Raw genomic sequence first — 22,550 nt, forward strand, 5'->3', positions numbered from 1 at the left:
CCAGCTCCTTGCAACACCCACCGTTAACAGATGGCACAAGTACCTCTGGCTTTCAACCTCCACAGGAGAGGAGAGAGTATTTTCCCAAGCCAAACAGGATTTTCAAATCCCTTTGGTGGCCACAGCTTACCTGTATTTCCTACTGCTACAAAACCTTCCTGCCATGAATGCCTGTAGGGGGACTATGTTTTAGGAAACTACTTTCCCCACCATTCTGCTCAGGCTTTGCAGTACCACCAAAGAGAAGGCACCACAATAGCAAAGACAAACAAAAGCAAGATTTATCTGCAACTACAGCCATCCCTGGGGAAGACAGTAGGATAATGGTCTGCTCATTCATCATGGGAACATTCCCTGTGCTGGGGAAGAGCTCAAGGACAGCACAACATCCTCCTGCTCTTGGACAGGGGCTTCCTCTAGCCTTTGGGGTGGAAGAAGGAGCAAACACCACCCTGCTGATTGCCAAAGGACAGCAGAGGCACACAGAGCACCACACCTGGTGTATTACAGCAAACGAACACAGCAGCCCATACTTACAGTCAGCATCTGCACACACGATGCAGGGGTTTTTTCCTCCAAGCTCTAATGTCACCCTTTTGAGGTTGCTTTTAGAAGCAGCTTCCTTGATCAGTTTTCCGACCTGTAGCATTGAGACACAAACAGGACGTGGGCTGTTTCCCCTGAAAGTCCTAACAAAGTGCGTCAAGTGGGATGCTAACAAGAATAAAAGAGCCTAGCGGGTGGCTGAAGCAGGTACAAGTCAGGGACAGCATTATTAAATGCCTTGAATTTCCTACTGCTGCGACGGGCTGGGTTAAAAGCAGCCCCAGAATTAATGTCTGCGTTAGGCAGATCTGAAACGATGGGCAATGTGGGAGAGCTACAGGAACTGCACTCTGAAGCTACCTGCCACCCAGAGCTGCAGAACAAGGCATTTCCCACCCACTGCAAGGTAGTGAGCAGCACTGGTACTCACTGGAGCTCCAAGGATTATGTTTTATTTTTTAAAAATGAGGAATTAAACTTCTTCAAGTAGAATTTGACAACACGGTGATAAAAACTGACTGTTCCTATCTGCTACCACTCCCAAAACAGAAAGCCAAAGAGAGATTTTGACATTTGGAGAAACCCACATCTTTCCCTTAGTTCAGGCTGAGCTGCTTCATGCACGAGTGGCTGAGATATGTCCCTTCCTAGGCCACACCTGATGATGGCAACAGATAAACTCTGGCCAGCTTTGCTGCAGCGCTCTCTGCACAGGAGCCTGCTCTGATGATCTGGCGGAATTTATCTGGCCACAGGGAAGGATTAACTCTACTTCCAGATTTTAATCCAAATAACGTCAAACTAAGGGTATTTCACCTCTCCACCTCCCCCAGAAAAAAAATGTTTTTCCCAAATTCTGACTATGCTATTTCTTTTTTTATACCACTAACACCAAACAGCAATTTATCTTCCCTTTTTATGAGATAGAATTCCTCACAAGAAGGGCATAAATCAAATGTTGGTATCACTAAGTAATCTAATTTTATTAGAGACAGTCTGCATTAAAACACTGTGGGAGTTTCAATTGTGAAGGCAGGTTCTTATTATTACCATTTTAAGTGTGACCTTATATTTGAATTTCTTCATTTTCTAACTGTTCTTTTTGTATCTTACCTTTGCATGTGGCAATTAACTTCCTTTCTGCCTAAAAATATTGTTGCCCTGCAGGGAAGCTGCGAGGAAGTAAAGCATGCAGCAGCTAGCTGGCAGTTCTAGCTCTGCATTTCTCGTGGCTTGCCTTTGTAACTCAAGCAGGACTCCCACACCTAGCAGTACAGACATCTCCAGTCACCCAGCAGCCCAGTCCCAGAGACACAAGAAAAAGTGATGCATCATGCTGCAGAGGAACACAGCTTCACAAGAGGTAGTGCTACAGGGTAGCTGGCCAAAGAGGAGCAAGTTAACAGGCTGAGGGAAAGGAAGACATCTAGACGGGAAAACTCTCGTGGAGTTTGTGATCAGCATTTCCAGGCTGGCCCCGAGCCCAAACTGGGGCTTAAAAACTAAGTCAAAATGTATTTTGAATTAGCTTCACTTCCTGGCTCAGAAACAGTAGCATTATGCTGCAAATGCTGCAGAGGTGCAGCTGAACTCACAGATGGGTGGAGGGGGAAGAAAACACTTTAAATTACACATGCATTAGCGAAGAATCTGTCTCCCTTGGTGTTTCCTGCACACCCATGGATTAGGAAGACAAGCACAGCTTCTATAGGAGTTTTTTGCCTATGGGCTCCAGCAGCTGAGGTTTTCCTTCTCTCCTAATCCACTGGATACTCCTTTTTCATTAAAAACCCAAACAGATCCATGTGGGCTGGATGAGTCTAATAAGCTCTATTGTTTTGACATAGCCAGCATCTAATCCTGGCTAAAAGTTTCTGATCTAGGATTTGGAGACCAGCACGAATCTGAATAAGCTTCTAGATTAGAGCAACTATCAAGAGAGTAAAACCTCACTGTGAACTTTTACTTTATTGTGTTCTTGTTTGTTCCCATGATCTCTGTACAGAAACGGAGGCTTAACACACCTTCTCCTTTGGGATAAGCTAAGCAGCCAGTATAAGTTCACAAAGCCACTAGATGGTACTGTTGTTAAATGCAACAGCTTTTGAGTGTTTCGTGAGTTACCTTTACTGACCAAGATACAATCTGAGGTAATTTGTCATAATTAAGCAATTCGATTACACTCTGAAATTATGAGGACAGGCATAAGAATGGATGAATTCAGCAAATGATTGACAAGAATAATGTTATTCAAGAAAATACAAGTGAGGAGACTATATATCTGCCTCAGTTGTACCCGCTGGTGTCAGCATTTCCATTCTTTGTATGCTGCCCCGTCTTCTGGGCGCACGTATAAGTTGCAAGGAAAAATCTAGAGCAGCAAGTGGAAAAACATTCATGTTTCTAAGCACGCTTTTGTCTGAGAATTTGCACCACTTGTTACTGGAGACAAATTTATTTGCATGTCACAGCTGTGCTCAGTTCTATGGACTAGGCCAAGCCATGCATTCTTTTCCCCCACATAGGCACGGAAGAGGATGGCTGGAGGTGCCTGATACTGTAGAGGCCTCGCTTCCATCTCTCTCCCAAGCAAGGCAGCTGTAGCTATTTACATGGGAAAAAAATGGATAGAAGGTGCTTTACTGTGCAGGTCTCAAGAGAAGCTCAAATGTTAATCCCATCCACATCAGCAGAGGAAGCTGTGGGCACAGGGCCATGTTTTTATTTAAGTCCTAGTTCCTCAGTGGTAACTAAAGCCAAGGAAGAATTGTTCGGGGCCCTGACTGACATGTTTTCCAGTTGCACACGTTTGCAGGGCAGGATTAGTGGGCAATCTTGCCCAGAAGCTCCATCAGGTCGATGACATGATGTTAAATCCCTGCCAGCCTCTCCTGTAGACTCTCCTACCTGGTTTCAGAACATCTGCTGCTTACAGTTCTTAAGAAATGTGCCCGTTTGGCAAAATCCAGTTTACAGAGGTGGGACTTCCACTAGAGCAAGAATCAGTAGCAAAAGCAGAGAGACCTGACCAAGACAAATCCCAAACACTTCTGAGAAATCCTGTCACATGGAACGTGATGGAAAATAGAGCTGGTAACACAGAAATTACCAATATTTCATTGGTGCTGTCGTAGGAGAGAATGCAAAGAGAAAAAGAAACAGCAGGTGTTTTATGAGAAATCAATCACCTACCTTTGTTGATCCAGTAAAAGCAATTTTATCAATACTGTGATGGGTAGAAATAGCAGCTCCAGCTGTGGGGCCGTAGCCTGGCACAATGTTCACCACACCTGGAGGAAAACCCACCTAAAACAGAGGTTAAACACAGCTTTGTAGAGAGGGATTTTGAGAACTCTGAAGGACATCTGCACTCCTGAGAGCTGCAGTTCAGTTTTCAGGAAGCTTGAATTTGCATCACTGTATTCTTAAGGATGATGAGAAACCTTAAAAACAATCACAGTAACTCCTACAAAGCATTTCCCTTGCAAGCATTTCTACAGCATTTATAGGAAGGCTGTGCAAAACCCATCCACCTTTGTAGCCTCACACAAGATAAGTGAGCAAAATACCTTAGCACTTGAATAATCAACAGCATCACCTCATTTTACTAATCCCACTGAAATCAAGTTTAGGGCACCAACATACATTTCCCTATTAACATACAAAACACAGATATGCAAAAAAAAACCACATCTTTAATGTGCCTAGTGCATGATAAAGTAATTCAAGGTGCACACAGCACTTAAAAACTGCAAGTTGCAGGGAAGGAGCCCATACTAGATACATTCCTGTTTTCCAGGCTCTCCAGTAACATAGCTGCGTGCTACCAGCTGGAGTAGATGTGGGTGAAAATAACAGCCATGCTTAGGAAATGCCAAGATTCAATACGAATTCTTGGAGGGGTCCCAGTTTAAAATCAAAAGAGAGCAAGTCTTTTGGCCAAACTTGGCCCTCAGCTACTGCCGTGCAGCTGGAGCCAAGGGGTAACTGCATGAAAGTTTGTTTTGAACAAAGGTTGACATTTGTGGTTCTTCAGAGGCTAGAGGGATTAAGAAGTCAGTAAAATCTCACTAGATGATGGGGGCTAATAAAACAGGAATACAAGAGCAGATGGTAATAGACTTATGCCAGTTTCCACCACATTTACAACCTAGATTAGCCAAGTAGTCATTCTGCCAAAAGAGACAAATGGCAAAACTTTAGATGAAATTCTAGTGCAAGAAAAAGTGTGGAACTTATTGGTCTGGTTTTTTACTTCCTGAAATAAGAGTTTCAAGGATTATGTTCTTCTAGGCTAGCCCTTCCCTACTACTGACAGGCTGTTTTCCCTGAATTTACTAACAATGGAATTGCAAGATATTAAGCGTCCAATTCATTTCACGTGGCTTTTTAATAAAAGAATCTCAACTTATGCAGCTGCTCCTTCCTAATATGGAAACCAAATGGAAAAAAATGCTTACGTGCTACCTTGGAAAAATTACTTTCGTAATATTTTTTTTTTTAATAAATTAGACGGGCAGTCTGATTCTCCTATGGATGCACCAACGATAAATAAGAATTTGATAGAGCTTACATCTTGGCTAATGAGTTTTCAGGAAAAAGTTGCATGTCAAACTGTGCAAGTAATGGTGTTTGGAGTCAGCAGCAAAGCCACAAAGAAGCAAAAAAAAAAGTTTCAGGTCACCCTGAGGTAGATTTTTTTTCTGTTTTTCAGCAAAAATAAAAGCCAAAATATTTTGGTTGGCCCAAAATTATTTCATTCAATGCAACACAGTTTTGCTTCTTTATTAACATCTTCTGCATTCTATCAAGAATTAAAAATGAAAAAGTTGAACTTATTGTTCTGAAAACCTGCAAGGAATTTAGCTAATTTTGGGTGGAGAAAGGGACATCTTCAAATAAAATTATTCTGCTCTAATTAAATTTCTGCCTTGAAGTGTAAACTAGCTGCAAGAAACAGACAGCTTGAATTTTCAGCTCAAAAAATTAATTGCACCAGAATGGAATGGTTCTTCTGGGGGAATGCTATACCTGCATTTGGGGAGCTGTATGGCAGAGTGAAAAGATCACTGGTGTGGCAGGTCATGATAAATGCACCCTATGGTCACTCACCTTGTGTAATCTTATTAAGTCAATTAGCTGTAGGAGGTACTTAAGTGGTAGTATTTTTTGCATTGCCTTTCCAGGCAGAGAAGCCCTAGGTGTCAATTTATTAGCACGCCCTTCTGCTTTCTCCCAGGCTAAGCCAAGAACAGATAGAATCATCCTCATTAGACTGAGCCTAACAAACAGACTTTTCCAGTTGAGAGGCAAAAGCATACCTCCAAAACCTTTAGTTTTTGCTCACAATTAGTCACATAATTACATATAAGAGGCTGACATTTTACTAACCAGTCCTGAAAGGTACTGTGCACCTCCCACCACCTCCATATGATGAATACCTGAGGATACCTCGGATCCCTACTGACAAGACCTAAAACAACATTTTGAACTCTCAGCCTACAATCTTCCCTCTGTGTCAGTATAGGAGTTGGCTTTAAAGGCCAGATGTAGCTAAATTGTTCTATAAGCCACATAAATATGAAGAATTGTTTCACATGGCACTCACTCTGTCTTAATTGAGTTATCCCACTTAAAAACTCTATGAACACAACACTTATCTATCACACTCATTGCCTAATAAAACTGAGCTGCAGTCTTTCCCTCATTTGGGAAAAGGGAAGACAGAACAGAGGAATAAAAGCAGCAATTCAAATCACAATCTTGTTTATGATCTTAGGAGAACAGTACGTAGACGGGCTGTTCAGATTGCCTTACCTCCTTAATCAGCGAGCCGATGTACAGTGATGTCAGAGGCGTTTGTTCAGCTGGTTTAATAACCAAAGTGTTTCCACAGCACAGTGCTGGTGCCATCTTCCACACAAGCATCAGCAATGGGAAGTTCCACTGCAAGAGCACAAGAGGTCAGTTGGATGAGGCACCTACTCACTTCCATGCAGCATTTTCCCCACCTTCAGGCAGCTCACAGAGAAACCAGCAACTGGGACTATAGGAACGTAGAAAAGTGCTTACAATGCTGTGTTTGCATGGACTACAGAGTGCATCCTCCTTGACTCCCCCTGAGATCCCAAATATTGTTGGCAACGCTCAAGTTAATCCTTGAAGTTGACCAAACCTTTGCACGATGTGCCCTCATTCCTTACAGGAGTCTGATCACACTCTGTGTAGGGTTTTGGCTGTTCACAGAAACCATGCTGGAGGCAGCATTCTGATGCATCGTTTTTGTACAGCATCCTTATGGGGAGAAACTGCTCAATGAAAGAAACTCATTTTTTCTGTGTCAGGTGTTGTCTGAATAGTTAGGAGTTACACAATATCATTCATTTCCAGTTTATAACCAGGAAACCAGTGGGTGTTCAGTCATGGAAATCCAGGGCAGCTCTTATTCTCCCTTCAAATTGTAAATAAATTGCTCCTTTCCAATTAGTTTTCTTTTTTGGAATTAGGAACCAGTCCCCATCAGTTTCTTCTGTGCTAATCTCTTTCATGTTCATGGGTATTTGTAGATCTTGGAACCTAAGCAAGAAGTGGAAAATCTAGCTCACGCTGAATCTCAGGAAAGGTCATTTGGCAGCAGAAAGGATTTCTTCATTAAAAATAATTAATGCTGCTTTAGGGATGATGGAAGCAGGCCAACAGTAAGGGGACTTCTTGTCAAGCCTCAAGCCACAGGCCTTCAGCTATCAACAAAGATGCCAAATATGTTAGGAATCCACAAATTCACACTTGCAAATAAATTAGCAGTGTAGCTTTTAAGAGACGAGTTCTGTTCTGACCCAGCAGCCCTGAGACAAAGTGGAATTCAGTCTAACGTGCTATTCTTCAGCTCATCTCTCCTTCTTTCCCAGGCCTGTTTCATTTCAGTGATCTTCTCCAAAGGCCAAATCCCACAATTTTTCCCATTTGACTTTTTCTCCTAAGCCTTTTTGAAGGTCTTAATTACACCTTCACTACTTTTCTACACTTTCAGAGTATGACATAACTCTACCAGGATCTTTCTGTTGCAGAATGGCTGGTGAAAGTAAATTAGAAAAGGTCATCAGGGCGGCCTGATGACATCACCTTGGGATAAAGTTCAGGCATACGCTGCACTTTCTAAGAACTTCCCTTGCTAAGAAAATTGGTTTAAATAAAGTCAAGCCACAAGAGGACTGTTAACTGGTCTAGGGAGACATGCAGAATAGTGGCAGAATCCCTTGATATCAAGGAGGAATACACACATCCACTGACCGTGTTAAGAGATCAAACTGGAAAGAAAATAATTGAGAGGAGTTCTCTAAGTAAACTGGAAGCAGATGTGGTTCTGTTGACCCCAATCGTCCTTTTTGCAAACACTGTTGAACTTGAGACAAATTTGGTCTTTCTGTTATATTTATTGCTGATATAAGGTCGACCTGAAACAGTAAGAGTCCCACGATTTCCCCTTACAGTGGCCCTTCTAAGCATCCTATATGCAGGCTTTTGAAGTCATCATTTCTGAAAGCACTGCCAAGTGCCAAAGGTAGCTGAAGGATGACAGGGAGATACCTTTTAACTGATGATAGTTAATCTCACAACACTGACGATCATCAGCAAGGAATCTGATGTTTTGATCTTATGTCACAAATTCTAGCTACTTATGAGCAGTCACATTGCTTGTTCACCCAGGAAGGCTGTGCAGAAGTCACAAAGCCAAACGTCTGATAATTACTACCAACCACCTCCCAACTTGCCTCACCCTCACAGGGCTAAGCAGACCGTACCACTTTATCACCAGGGATACAAGCTCAGTCCAGCTGAAGAAAAAGGCAAAATTTATCCAGATGTCTTTGGGAACCGGTCCAGACCTGGTATTCCCAGGGTCCAGAAAATCCCCAACCCCACATGTATCTCATTCAGCCTCTCCTATAACCTTATCCCAAGGGTCAAAATCTTCCATGGACTCTACTGATCTAAGTATCCAAAGAATCTTGGCACGCCACCATTTGCCTCACAGCCTGTAGGATACCATGTTCAAAGCATTTTACAACCATACAGGAACAAACTATGTCTCCCATGTAGCTGTAAAAGCCTTTCTAGCTGGCTGTTTAAACAGAGCGAGCAACACACACTAAAACTGGAGGCATTCCAAGAGCTAGCCACACTGTCCCCTCAGCAGAGAATGAGACCTCAAAGAAAAAAGAGAACTGTATCCAGTGAGATTTAATCGCAGGAAGCTCAGAGAACTGCCAGGAGTTATTAATAATGGATATGATTTAAAACTCAAAACTATGCATCAGCTCTAGGCAGCGAGAAGCTAGCACATGTAATGACAAGATGGTTGTCCTAGCAGTGGAAGAGTCAGAGAGCTCTGACTGGTCTCTGGTGACTGCTGTCAGCCTTTGAGAGGAACAGAGCATCTGATTAGGAGACCCACCCTTCCATTGCAGAGGACTTTGCACTGCCAAGAGCAATTGGCATGGGGGTAAAACAAGAAACTACATCAGGCAACTGAAATGGGAGTTCCCTGCAGAACAGCTGTACTTAACTAGGAAGCAAATGGCTGCAGCAGAAGATGGGAAGCGCGCATGCACTGCTTCCATTTCCCAGAGAGATTCTGGGCACCATCACTGTTTCTTACCGGGGTTATAGCTCCACAAACACCCATTGGTTCATGCCTGGTGAAACAGACAAAGTTCTCATCTGCAAAACAGAAGAACAAAGGGGAAAAAAACAACAGTCAACATCCTTGCTTCTAGAGAAACAGTGTAAGATGACTGCACACAGGAAGGTTGGGGACAGAACCAAAACCACATTAGACAAACAAGCCTATATCTGTTCATCTTCACTCAAGCCTCTGGGATACCCCAGATGGATGAAGACCTGTTTGAGAATTGGTCTTATGTTAGCTCAAAAGCCAAACACTGCTCGCATGCACAGTGGAGCCTTTTAAAACCAGTGGGTCAATTCCTTCTGCAGATTCCCTGTGTTGAGGCTTAGAGGAGAACAACTCCTTACTGCACTGAAGAACAAGCCCAAATTTCATTCAAATTGTATCTCATGAAAGAAGCAAAGCACTTATCTCCCTGAGTGGGAAAGTTCTCAAACCTATTTTGCACAGGAATCACATTCATTGTTAAGAGGAATTGAATTTCTGGTAAGAAATCACACTAAAAAAAAAAAAAAAAAAAAAAAAAGAAGAAGAAACTCTAGGAGTAAACTAATACCATTCATCTTAAAATACTACACTTTCCAAAAGGAAGTAGGAAGGACAGTGAGAAGGACATCTTCCTTACACATTCTTTTTTTGCATAAAATCTAGTTTCACTAGGAAGATCTGACAGAAAATATGAATGTGAATTATAGTTCTTGAAAGCGATCTCCAATCAGAACCAATGACCAATATCCAGAACACAAAGCTTCACATTTCTCTGGACGAGGGTGACAGATCTCAGTTTGTATGACTGCCATCACTGACTTTAGACCCTTTGCTGACTGCACAGGCTGAACTAGTTTGGCCCTTCACAGCTCTTCCTCTGGAGACTAATTTTTGTGTGCAGTGCCCATCCTTCTCCTTCATACACCCTTGGGGATCACCTCTGGGCAGGAGCAAGAGCTCATTTTGAAAATACACTAAATAGCCTAAATGTTAAATCAAAATGCTTCTCTGTTAAAACGAACAAACAAAAACAACAACTGAAGAGCCCATCCATTATTTTCCAAAGATCCTTCCAGGCGTTCACTGTTCTCCTGTGAGTTTAATTCTCAAAACACGCCCACTTAAAATGCACCCTAAGATAGAAAGGGAACACCTTCCTTTGCAGGTTTTCAGAAGCAAATCTTTTCATGCATCTCCCTCCCAATCTGCCCCATGAAGCCTGATCCCTCCCCAGCTCTGACACTGGGTCTGAAGGAACTTACCCACTGGGATAGTTCTACCCTGGATTTTATCAGCCCATCCAGCATAATATCGAAGTGTCTTTATACAACCTTCCAGGTCGATGAAATAAGCCTGCAGAAAAGGTTTTCCTGTGTCCATTGTTTCCAGAGTCTGAAAAAAATAAATTAAATGTACCATCAGACGCTTCCATATTTTTTCTTTATAAAAAAGCTTTCAGAAAAACTCTCAATTCTCTTTTGTCCTGTGCCACAGACATGGAGTTTCCTTCCCTCGCCTTTTATTTAAGGAACAATCTAGTTAATATAAGGTAGAACGGAGACAACTAGACCCAATAACCCTGATAGATGCACAAGCTGCTTTGTTCAGGAATTGCAATAAAGGCGCATCTTCTGGAAGACCCCAGAAGGCAGCTGTGGGTGGGATTCAGGCTGTGGTCTGGGCACCGCTCAGCAGTTACGCAAGTGTCACAGCTTCGCTGTATCTGACCCTCTTGACACAGATGTTCTGGATTCCAGATGGTGTCACTGAAATCAGCCTGACCCATTTTCCTTTTATTTGGAAATCTATTTTTTTCCTGCTCATGGTCCTAAAAGCAACCTCTGAAAAGCCTCTTTTATCCACAGGATGATAGAAAACACATTTTGTAGAGATCTAGTAAAGTAACCTTCGGGCTCAGAACTGTGCTTAAGTGCAAGGGAGAAGTTACTTCGCTGAAGTTGCGTCGACGTTGAGCAGCTCTAAATGAAACCCAGTCTCAGCCCACGTCCTTCTCGTTGTTCTGGACATTAGCTGAGTGAAGGCTTTGTTCCCTACTCAGGTCATTAAATGGCACGTTGGTGGAAGTGGCCAGCACATCCATAAAGGAAGCACTATCCCTTGGTAGATTGAAACATCTTTGTTTATAAATGAAGTCATCCCCTGTCATCTTCCACAGGCATTAGGGCCCAAACAGCACTCAAACAGACGTTCCCCTTGGAATGGCTAGGATTGTTATCCACTGCAAACGTCTGCTAAAAGGACTGATTTTTATAAGTCATTGCTTAGCATGCAGCCAAGGCAGCTAGGGCTGGTTTTCTGCAGTGAGAATAACAATGCCAAACAAGCCCTCCCAGATCAGAAGGACAGCAGAAAGCTTGAAATAAGTGTCCTGGTTTATGGAAAAAGGAGGCTTCTTTGAAGTCGCATCAAAAAACGAGCAGAAAATGAACAGGGTGTATTCATGCACACATATACAGACACGCATTTCCTTTTATTTGCTGGCCAGAACTGCCTTCAGACCTGGAGCTTTTGCTTCTGTCCTGCTGAAACTGGAGACTGCCATGTGGTTCAGAGACAATGTGCTGGGGGAAAGAGGCTCAGCTCATGCAAGTACAGACTTGGGACAACAGCTCAGGAAGTTTTGCATAGAACAGCACTGAATGACGAGTGCCATAGTCCCCAAGATGAGCACAATGAAAGTACTGCATTGAACAGGTGATGTATGGACAGACATCAGCTCAAAGCTGAGAGATAAAAAGATCTGTGGGCACTATTTGAAAGATATACACGTCCCACACAGCCTAAAGGCCTCTGCCAACCACAGCATATTTTAATTCAGGTCCTACTCTCCTTATTCTGCACGAGAAGGATTCCTGGAGGACAGGATGAGGAACCATTAGCAATAGTTCTTCAGCGCAGAAGTCCAAGTTAATGCAGCTTCACAGCTATAAAGAGATTTTCCTGAGCCAGGACGTTCAGTGGGGAAAGCACCAGTTCCCACTTATACACATTTCAATCTTTGGATGACATCCAACAAGGGAAAGATTCTTTTCCCAGCCCCCCATTTTAGGGGAAGCAATTCGAAAAGAAATTTGAAAAGAAGTCAAACTGGCCTTGCATTTTTATAATAAAGAAGGACCAAGGCAGGTTTGTTTGTTTTTTTAATATGTAAATATTTCCTAACCTGGTAGACACATGAACACTGATGACTGTTAAACCAAGAATTAATATGTTTATTGCTTTAAAAATGTAAGTACTGACATCTGCAATCACTTCGGGAACTAGCCAAGGTTTTGGAGAACTCAAGTACGGAGAGCTAACAGCCTTCTTCTAAGACCCCCAAAATCCTCCTGCAGAAAGAGGAGGATAAGCCATGACTCCTGCCTGGATTCATATAGGGAGAATGAAAAAGAAATCAGGGAGTGCATCCAGTTCCAGATAATCCATATAGTCAGAGCTCTAATCAGACCAAGGAGAGAAAGCTTGGGCCCGTGCCACTGTTGTTTCTGAGTGGGAGACAGTGTCACTGATCTTCACCCTAGACTCAAAGGACAGGGCCAAATCCCCTACTCCTCTGTGGAAGAGGAGAAATAGGAGCTAGGTCAGGTCTGAACTATGGTTCCCTTTCAGAGGCACTGAAATCTAAAATACAGGACTGGAATAATAAAGCCCAGGGTAACACAAGGACAGATTAGTCCAGGAAGGATTTATGGATGTGACTGCAGGTATTGAAAAAGCTGCCTGGCCTTCCCAGGTGTACCAGACAGAGACTGGAACAGGCAGCCTAAGACAGCAATGAGCACAGGAAAATGAGAAACTAGAAGGTGGGACCTCTCTGTGGGCTTCCTTCTTTCTTGGAAGGCCTTAGGAGTAGTGTGACATGAGATATGGATGCAGAAAACCGGAGGAATGGAGCTGAGTTGCAGCCACTGCTGGTTTGCTATTGCTCAGTCACAGTACTTACTGCCAGGATGACTCTGTCTCGCTCCAGAAGATCAGCCAGCTTGTGTAGGAGCCGTCCTCTGCTCAAGGCATCCATCTGTCTCCACTGAGACCCCCTCTGGAACGCTGCCTTCGCTGCTTCCACTGCGTTATCCACATCAGGCTGCAGCAGCCACACACACAAGAAAATGTGAGGTTACAAGCAAGGAACTGAACAACAGTACAGAAACCCTATCAGGCCTCTTCCTACAGGACGGGGTGGTGGCAAAACCCAAGTCATTTGACAAGACCATCTTCATTTCACTCCTGGATTTGGACCCAAGCCTGCAAGCCATTCTGGGTTTGCTCTAGGTTGATAAACAACATTGAGGTCAAAGGATCAAAAGGGTTTTTCAGGGGTAATTTTATGCAACTGGCTTGTTTATAAAATAATCCAGAATCATGTTCCCGCTGACACAGGATGTAAATGACATCAGGGGAGAACAGAAAAATGAGATCCCAATTCTGTTCCCATTGGGGCTTCCCTAAGCATGACAGGCTGCCGGCCTCCAGAAATCAGCCTACTCTAAACAAACGCAGGAAGGAAAGTCCCACCCCGAGAGACCACAGTTTTATCCAGGGGAGCAACCAGAGCTCAGCTCCCACTATTCAGTCCCACTTGAGCCCAGGCCAGCAACAGTTAACGCACCAAAAAAGCTCTCTTCGATCCTAGGTTGCACTTCAAGAACATTTCCACCAGATGGGAAGGGGTTTGTGTTGTTCCGTGCTTCGACAAAGCCTTTTCACCTACACAGACTTCGTGTCACTCGCTCAAATGCTTTGCTCATGCTGGCCCAAATCTAACTGTTTACATAAGTTGCTACTCAGGAGGGCAGCAAATTCCCTCTCTTCCCACATCACCACCGCCCCCAGAGAAGCTTCGTGCATTTGCTCTGGCTACAGTGTGCCCCAGACTCCTCCCTTCTCCCCTCCACTAGCATACGTTGATTAAAGAGAGTGGAGCCAAGGGCAACCTCCCGACTCAATGAAGTCAACGGGAATGTTGCCATGAACATGCACGGGGCCAAGACTGTACCCCGAGCATACATAAAAGCATACTTCACCCTGTCTTTGGTCAGATTCCTGCTCTACGTAATGTCTGGCACGCCCAAGCCTCCCTTCAGCTGGTGGAGGAGTCCTTACACCCCACCACAATGTGGCTAAAGGGAGGTGGGAAAGGAGGGAGGGCTTCAGGCCTTCGTTGTTCTTCCAAGGAGAGCAGCTGGTGAAGGGCTAAGTCTTATCTCAAGTCTTATCTAGAGAGACTGGATCCAGTTACAGGGTAATGCTTTGCTCTGATCCAACAAGCGTTGGCCATCCTGCCCTCATAAGGCTGTTGTGTTCAACCAGGAGAAGTGTTATGGAGAGAAACCTCTTCCAAGACAGGTTCAGAAAGAAAACGGCAAGCAAGCACCCTCTGAAATATCACCTTACACTGAATTTGTCTCTTTACATGATTGCACAGCTTTAAAGCAGCCTGACATGCATTGCCAGGAGAACTCCACCCTTTCAGAAGGGCACTGATGGGGAAACCATTACAAGAAATTTGTGTTGTTACAGGGTTAAGAGTGGCTCTGGCCAAGCAAGCAGCCCCTGCACACAGGGACTATGGAGATGCTGCCCCATGCCTCTTTCCCCTAAAGCACTGTTTTGGTTTTTGTAATGTTGTACTGAAAAAAAATGAACAAAGGCTGTTGCTTTTGTTCTTTTCCTGCAGAGATTACTACTGGACACAGCTGTAATTTCAGATGCATGGCAAAAGGTGCATTTTACAGATAGAAGTGTCCTAGTGTTACTGTCCAGAAGCTCTGAGGTGAATATTAGTCAAAGCTGTATTCATTCTTGTCCCTTTTCTTGGGCACATAGAGCATGTACGACAGCTCACAGGCTGCGGTCGCTGTCACACAAGCAAAAAAAGTTCTTCCAAAACACCCTCAGGGGCAGCACCACCAAGCGAGATCCTGTGAGCCTGCAGTGTCTCTATAGGCCCGAGACCAGCAAAAACAAGGAAATTCTCCAGGAAGGCTGCAGTGCTGTTCTTAATCCATCCTGTTATGACTTGGCATTAGGGGAGTCTGAATGGTGTGCTCACCACGGGCATGTTGCAATCAGTAAGCACAAGGTGTGACAGAGACCTACAGCTGTCAAGATGCCAAGGGCACCGCGGTGTGTGAAGCCATGAGGAGGAGGTCTGTGCATCCTGGTGCTCAGTTCTGACCTACACAGGTTTATTATTACATAAAAAGCTCCACTAAGAGGATATTCAGATTGCAAAGTCAAGCAATTGGCGTTGAGAAACGCCTGTGAGCCTTCATACCCACCCTGGGTGTTTGCACTATGATACAAGCCCCAGTTACACAACCGCATGCCATTTTCCCCTGAACAAACTCAGGATTTCTTTGTTCTAAGCTAACATCCTCCACCTTCCTCCTCCAGCTCAAGTCCTGCTCATCACTGCTCCACTTCTACCCTCTCCCTTCTTCTTTTCTGCCTCAGCACAAGGGAAACCATCACCCCAGTGGCTCAGAAAGAAGGGAAAATAGGGAAAACACCTGCAGGAAAAGCCTTGCTCTGCTTCAGGCTCAGTGTAGACAACGTGCTTCAGTATGGAGACCTGCCAGGGGCAGAGCACACCCCATGGAGACTGTCTTACCTGCACTGAATTACTAACTTTTGGAAAATCCCACTGTGCACATCCTTGGAAAGGCACTTTTCTGACACAGGGCACGACCATGCCACAGTTCCTCAATTAGGAGATGCCCAGAGCTGAGCTGCTCCCCTGCAAGCCCTCTGCAAACAGCCAATGCTCTGCAGCTGGCTGAAACTTGGATTCAGAAGTAATACAGACTGCAACTTCACAGCCCTCTGTGTCCAAAAGCGTCGTGTTGGGTGCTGTGAGCCTGCTGTAGGGAACAATATTCCTGCAGGCTCTTACCTTTGTGACTGTACCTGGAAGCCATCAGGACACTGAGCCCTTGTTTGGGAGGCAGAAAGCCTCCCAGCACCCAGCAAAAGCTTTTGCCATTTTATTTTTAGTGCTTATTTTCTACCCGAGACTTCCCTTCATCCCCCAACCATCCCACCAAGAGCAATTCCATCTTAAGTTTTGTAACTGAAAGACAAACAAAACCTTTGCTCCTAGTCGTATAAACCGTTGGCCAAGTTTCAGCACCAGACTCGATTGTCATCATTGAAACGTTGGCTGCCAAATTCCCACCCCTCACATGCAGCCGAAGCAAAACAAACCCTGCACGGCCAGGGAGGGGCAGGTTTCTGTGCAGGGTTGGGGAAGTGGAGCCCTGCTCCCTGCCTGCACTGAGGGCAGGGCCAAACCTGGCACAGCTGGGGCCAGAGGCAGAACCAGGGCTTGCCATGGGACTGCCCAGCACAGCAGCTCACAGGGACAAGCCACTGAGAGGCACCAACCATGACCCACTATTCCCAGTACTAACAGGGAACTTCATCCCCAATGGGCTAGTCACAGATTTAGGATGGGGATGATCAACCAGGGCAAATGAAGTCTCAGGGACTCTGCCCAGAGGGTGGTGGGACATGACCATGTGTTGCCAGGAGCCCAACAGCCAGTCTGGGCACTCCTCACCCCAGCTCTGCCTTCCACCTCACCTGCATCCAGGTCTAACCTCTCCCAGTCCCTCACACAAGCCTACTTGGAGGAAAACTAGTCAGTTTGTGTGAGGCAAAGAGGCTTTCAGCACCTAAACTGCATTTAGCCCATAATTATTCTGTGCACCATGGGCAGAGGGCCCCACTGACCAGTCTCAAGGCAAGGTTTTTCAGCAGCTCCCCTACAAACATAAAAAGCTATCCTTGAATTCACTGACCTCTTATTTCTGCATAAGAGTTTTCTTTCACCAAGTCTCTAAGAACAGGTTTGAAACACTCATGTAATGCTCTGTAACTGCTTGAGGAGGCACTCAGTTCAGGGAACAATAGCAGTGTCATGATTTTTAGCTAGTAAAAATGCAGCTGCATCAGAGTTAGCTTCAGCTCTACTGTTTATATGCCACTGCAGTTAACATTTAACTGGGTAGAACACAACTATTATGTGTTGTTTTCTCCTGTTAAGTTCCACCTCCATGTATAGTCGCCCCATGGATGCACAGATCCACCGTGGTAACAGGGCTCTGAGGCTGCCTTAGTGCCATCCAGAGAGCTACCTCGTGCACCACCTGCAGGGAGGCTGCAGACTTGCATTCCCAACCATCTCCAGGAAGGCCAGGCTCTGTTGACCCAAAAGCCACACAGCACAGGCAGCGCATGCTGCCTGCCACTTACTGCCCACAGCAGGGATGAGCCACAGGCATGGTAGAGCTGGGAAGCTGTGAATCACCCTCCCGTGACAGACTGTCAGGAGCAAGCTCTTGGGCCAGCTCTCTCCCACTGAGCAGGGCACGGCACGTGTGTGATGAGCTGTCCTGGACAGTGTCGTATTTGACTGTTCCTTACCTCAGACTGTTACCAAATCCAAGCAGTTATGCCCCAGGCAACTGTGCAGTGCCCCGAAACCAGGGACTTCTGAAGAACTTCAAAAACACTGGTTTGGTTTCAAATGGCAGATGCCATGTTTGTACAAGAGGGCAGAACTCACAATACCAGTTGGAAAAGCAAGCACTGCTCACTTTCTGTGGGAGATTTCCCTCTGCTGATGCATGCCTGACGTCAAGTTCTCCCAAACAGCTTATCTGTTGTTTCTTTTTTAAAGAAAGGTGAGCTCCAGTTCAGGGTCTCCAACAGCCTGCCATGCAGCTTGCATATAAACTACTCCCAAGATGATGCTGAAGCTCTGTCAGGGATGTACATACACTGTCATTGCTATTTCCTCAGCATGGCTGCTTCTTCCCAGCTCTATAAAGCCAGAATGATGCTGAGTCTCATTCCTCTGACCATGTCAGCAGACAGTTCCTATCAGGGAAAGTGACTCAGCTGAGCTGCAGAGGACTGATCCCACCCAGCCCATGTAATCCTCAGGCAGCACATCCAGCATCCCAGGCCTCCAGCTTGCAGCCTGGCTGGCCACACGTCAGTGTTAAGAGCCAACTTTTCCTCTAGGTACTTTTCTAAGACAGCAAGTCCCCTGGAAACTCCGTCTTTTGCACTGCTTTTCCAGTAACACCTACCTTGTCTCCTTCCTCAATGTCACAGATTTTCTCCAACGTTGAAGGGTTATAGGTGGGGAACTTCTTTCCGCTTGTAGACTCGTGCCATTCATTGTTAATAAATATCTGAAGAGAGAGCAAGGGGAGCGGGACAGGTGGGAAAATGAAAACACTGATGCAGACAATAGGAAAAAAAAAAAGAAATCCCACAAGTGTTCCTCAAAGGTCCTGAGGCTCTTTGGTTTCCATTGATGGCATGTTCAGTCTCTCCCAGTGAGACTGTTTGTGACACAGACAGCATTTATCCAAACTAGAACCTGAGCCAGGGAACAGACGAGAAAGCCTTCATGCACCCAGTTAGCTTTGAGCAAAAGGAGGACAGAGGATGGGGCCCACACAGTGCAATGCCATAATTTGGCAATGAGAAACAGACAGTTTGAAATCCATTTCCATGGGAACAGCAAGTAGACACCAAGAGAAACCCATATGGTTCAGGCAAAAGGAACCCCTCATCGCATGCTACAAACAAAACACCAGCATTCGATGTTACTTGGTTATTAGTGCCCTGCCCTGGGCTACTTCCAGGACTCTGCCCTCACGGAGGGCACGGGGTAGGAACAGGCTCAGTTCTACCCCGCTACGCCTCATCACAGGATGCACCGAGCCTCCCACGTCACTTGGAGTCGTCTGTGACAAGATTTAAGTGTTTCAAAATATTGCATTTCCAGAGCAAGAACAAACAGTCCCAGTGTTGCGTAACCCAAAATGCATTAAATACTGGAGTGTTGTTACACGCTGTAAACAGAGCGTGGATACCTATATACAATTAATTGATTCCGCATGCATCTCATCCACGCTGATCTAACTTGGCAGTGTTATGTTTTATAAATAAAGATACTTTTCAAGTAAGATTAGATGAAGTAATCTTTATTAGTAGCCTGTTAGTGGCTATAAGCTAGTACTTTTACTTGGAAGCCTTCCACGTTTGCAATCTTGTTTATGAGTCCCTACACACGACCAGGAGATTAATGTTGCGTCCCTTACATTCAGAATTCCCACTGCTTTGGGTCATTTTTCCCCCCCTTGGGCAGCTTTTTTTTCCTCCCCTGAAAGGAGTTTCTCCCAAACTATTTCTGCAGAAAGCATCCAAGACATAACTGGCACAGATGCTGCGCTTCTGGGCCCACCTGTTTCATACAGGCCTCAGAGAAGAAAATTCCACCAAAAAGAGGCTGCCAAGTGAAGTCAATGTCAGAAATACTAATTAACCTTGAACTAGTGCTCCCAAACTACCTCTAGTATTCAAGTGCTGCATTTTATTTTTAAGAATTAAATGTTTTGCACTTCAGTTTTCACTGTTTCACTAGCAAAGTCACATTTTAAATAAGAGATGGCAAGAGCTGTAAAGTTACAGTCTGATACGTACTCAAACTAAGGACAGGGGAAGATGCTGTTATTCCTCTGCATTAAACATTAATTCTATGTGGAGGAGTTAAGATCAGAAAGCAGCATTCCTATAAGCTATAGGACACAAGTGCATTGGGATCAGACCCTTTAAAACACAACATATATGCTGGCACTGTTCTGGGAATCATGCCACAAGCCTGAGGTTTTGGTGCCAGGAGCTAAAATCAAACAGAAGAGCGTATCGGCTGTTCACGCTTCCCACCCCAACCCCGGGACATGAGATTATGGACAAATCACTTCCATCACACACCCAGGACAAGCACTAAGCTGCTCTGCGAGTGGGATCTTTGCTGGTAATCTTCCTTCCCTCTCCCCCAGCCCAGTAACTGGTGGAACCGAAAATAAAATCTTTGCTAAGCAAGGAAGCGTGCCGTCAGCTGTAAACATCTGGTGAGACTCAAAGGAGCTTGTCGAAAACCCCTCGCAGTTTTATGAAAACTGACTGCTGCTCGTTACTTTCTCATATGCACCGGGAGCATCAGATCAGATGTCAAATTCACACTTTTAATTAATGTTGGTTTCCACTATTAAGTGACTACCTTGATGCCTTCGGTGCACAGAGCCTCCTGCAAAAACTTTGGAGAATTAAGAAAACGCATGTTTTAAAGCACACACGGCTGCAGGATTGGATCCCAAAGGAGTATTTAAAAGCCTTCACTACAATAAAAATAACACAAAACAGAACATTTGTATGTTTAAGAAGAACCCTAATGGCCGTGTCCATTTCTGACACGGGAAAGAGCTGTTTGTGCAGCATTACGCCACTCGACAATCAGCGGCTGCAGATCCAATTTGCCGCTAAGTGACAAGTTTATCTTAAAAAAAAAAGTAGGTAAATTCAGGATGTTAAAAATAACAATTAGTGATAATCACTTGGACTAGATTAATCTGTTCCAGTATTTTGAATGGCTAATTCAAATCAACACCTTGCTGGATAAGCTATCGCTGTTTACTCCCTCCCGCTGCAAGACAATAAACATCGTTTTGCTTTATTTTTTTCAATTATTTAGCACAGAAATGTAACTAATTAATACACTCCTTCAGCCCTTTTAGTCTCTGATGGTTCACACGAAGGCAAGCAGGGCTGCCAGCAGCGTCATAAGCCGGGATGTTTGCTCCACCGCACCAGACCATGGCCGGGCTGTGGCAGAGCGACAGCGGAGTGAGGCAGCACGGATCTGTGGAGTGGAGCTGAGCCTCGCTGCAAAACCAACACCACCTCTGAAGGACGGAGTGACCAAACTGAGGAGCCCTCGGTTAAGCGTGAGGGGTGGCGGATAACAGCAGCAGGAGGCTCAGAGGCACGGGTTGGCGTGGGTTCGCCATCCCGGTGCTTTTATCCCGCTTGGAGGCCATGCAGGAGCTCTGTTGGGACAGCGGGCAGGCAACAAGATGTGTGTGGACAAAACTCACCCTACAGAGCTGCTGGGTGGCCCCAATTCCACGTTAGAGTCCTCTCAGAAGCCTTCTTCAGGCACCAACCCTCCTGTGCCTCACACGGGGCCAATCCCACCTCAGGGCAGCCTTGCAGGAGCCCCGTGCAAGCAGCCCCCTGACACATAACCCCATCTCAGCCCTGCCTGACCTCACCCCAGCCAAATCGGGTTTTCTGAGCAGCAAAATAAGTAAATTTAAGTAAAGGCAGCAGTATAAGTAAAGGCGTTACGGGCTGGTTCTGCAAACACTGCGCGGGGGAAAATGGCCGTCACGGCGAGATGCCACAGCCGGGCACAGGGCCTGTCACTGCTCGGTGCCAGCCACACAGCGAGGGGCAGGGATGCTCATGGGCACCCAGAGCAGCTCTTCATATATTGTTAAAAAAAATCAGTTGGATTTTTTCAGGCTTTATGGATCATGGCAACTGCAGCTCACCTGGGAACAGCCATCCACTTGCTCTAGCCACTCAACCACCCGTCCATCCCCATTAACCCACTACCTAGCACAGCACAGGAGACTACACAAATAAATAAAACTCCCTCTGAAGGGATAACAATTTTTTTTAAAGAAAAAAAAGCACCTCACCGACAGCACCTCGCCGACACCCCAACTCCACCGAGCCCCACGCAACACCCCAACAACCCCCCACCGCCTCAAAACCTCCCCCTCCCGAGCTCACCTTGGTGTACTTCACCTCCAGGCTCCGCAGGGGCCGCGGCAGCGGCGGTGCCCTCCTGTCGGGCTGCCCGTTCTCCACAGCGCCGTTGAGCGCGGCCATGGCCGCCGCGTCGAGCCCCCGCCGCCCTTCTGCCGCTGACAGCCCGCGGAGCCGCCTTAAGAGCGGCGCGCGCCGGGCGCGGGGCGCCGCCGCCCGCTCCCATTGGCCGCCGCCCGCCCCTAAGCCCCGCCCCGCTCCCCCGTAGGCCCCGCCCCTCCGTGCCGGCCCTCAGGTAACGGGCGGCGCCGCCCCGCCGAGGCGCCCCGGCCGGAGAGGGGCCGGGGGGCGGCAGCGAGGGGGGCTCGCAGCGCGGTGTGAGGGGTGGGAGACCCTCAAACTGAGGGGATTCAGCCCGGAGGGGCCCTGAGGGTGAAGCTGAGGGTGGTGGGGAGCTCCCTGCTCCGTCTCGGGGCTGGTGGGCGCCCACAGCCCTCGTGGCGGTGGGGTCGGTGAGGAAGATGCTCTGTCAGGAAGCCCCGGAGGACATGGAAGTTGTCTGAAGTGACAGGGCTCGGCTCCGCGCCCGAGCAAGCTCTCTGCGTATTGCCTAACTCCGTTCTGAATAAAATATGTGTAAGGCTCCGCCGGCTGGGGGCCAGGAGGCGAG

General features: G+C 46.0%; 1 protein-coding gene across 1 annotated transcript in view; it reads right to left on the reverse strand.

Moving 5' to 3' along the window:
* The window catches only part of ALDH1A3 (aldehyde dehydrogenase 1 family member A3), a 33,026-nt gene extending 10,982 nt beyond the window's left edge, over window positions 1–22,044 (reverse strand). Inside the window, exons 1-8 of the mRNA XM_084532600.1 lie at window positions 21,905–22,044; window positions 18,343–18,447; window positions 13,188–13,328; window positions 10,486–10,615; window positions 9,206–9,267; window positions 6,364–6,492; window positions 3,739–3,852; window positions 538–640 (exon numbers count right to left, since the gene is read on the reverse strand). Coding sequence (XP_084388726.1) covers window positions 538–640; window positions 3,739–3,852; window positions 6,364–6,492; window positions 9,206–9,267; window positions 10,486–10,615; window positions 13,188–13,328; window positions 18,343–18,447; window positions 21,905–22,003 — 883 coding nt within the window. The 5' untranslated portion in view covers window positions 22,004–22,044. The remainder of the gene's footprint in view (window positions 1–537; window positions 641–3,738; window positions 3,853–6,363; window positions 6,493–9,205; window positions 9,268–10,485; window positions 10,616–13,187; window positions 13,329–18,342; window positions 18,448–21,904) is intronic.
* Between the last annotated feature and the right edge of the window lie 506 nt (window positions 22,045–22,550).

The sequence above is a fragment of the Aythya ferina genome (genome assembly GCF_964211825.1).
Source record: "Aythya ferina genome assembly, chromosome: 11".
NCBI lineage: Eukaryota > Metazoa > Chordata > Aves > Anseriformes > Anatidae > Aythya > Aythya ferina.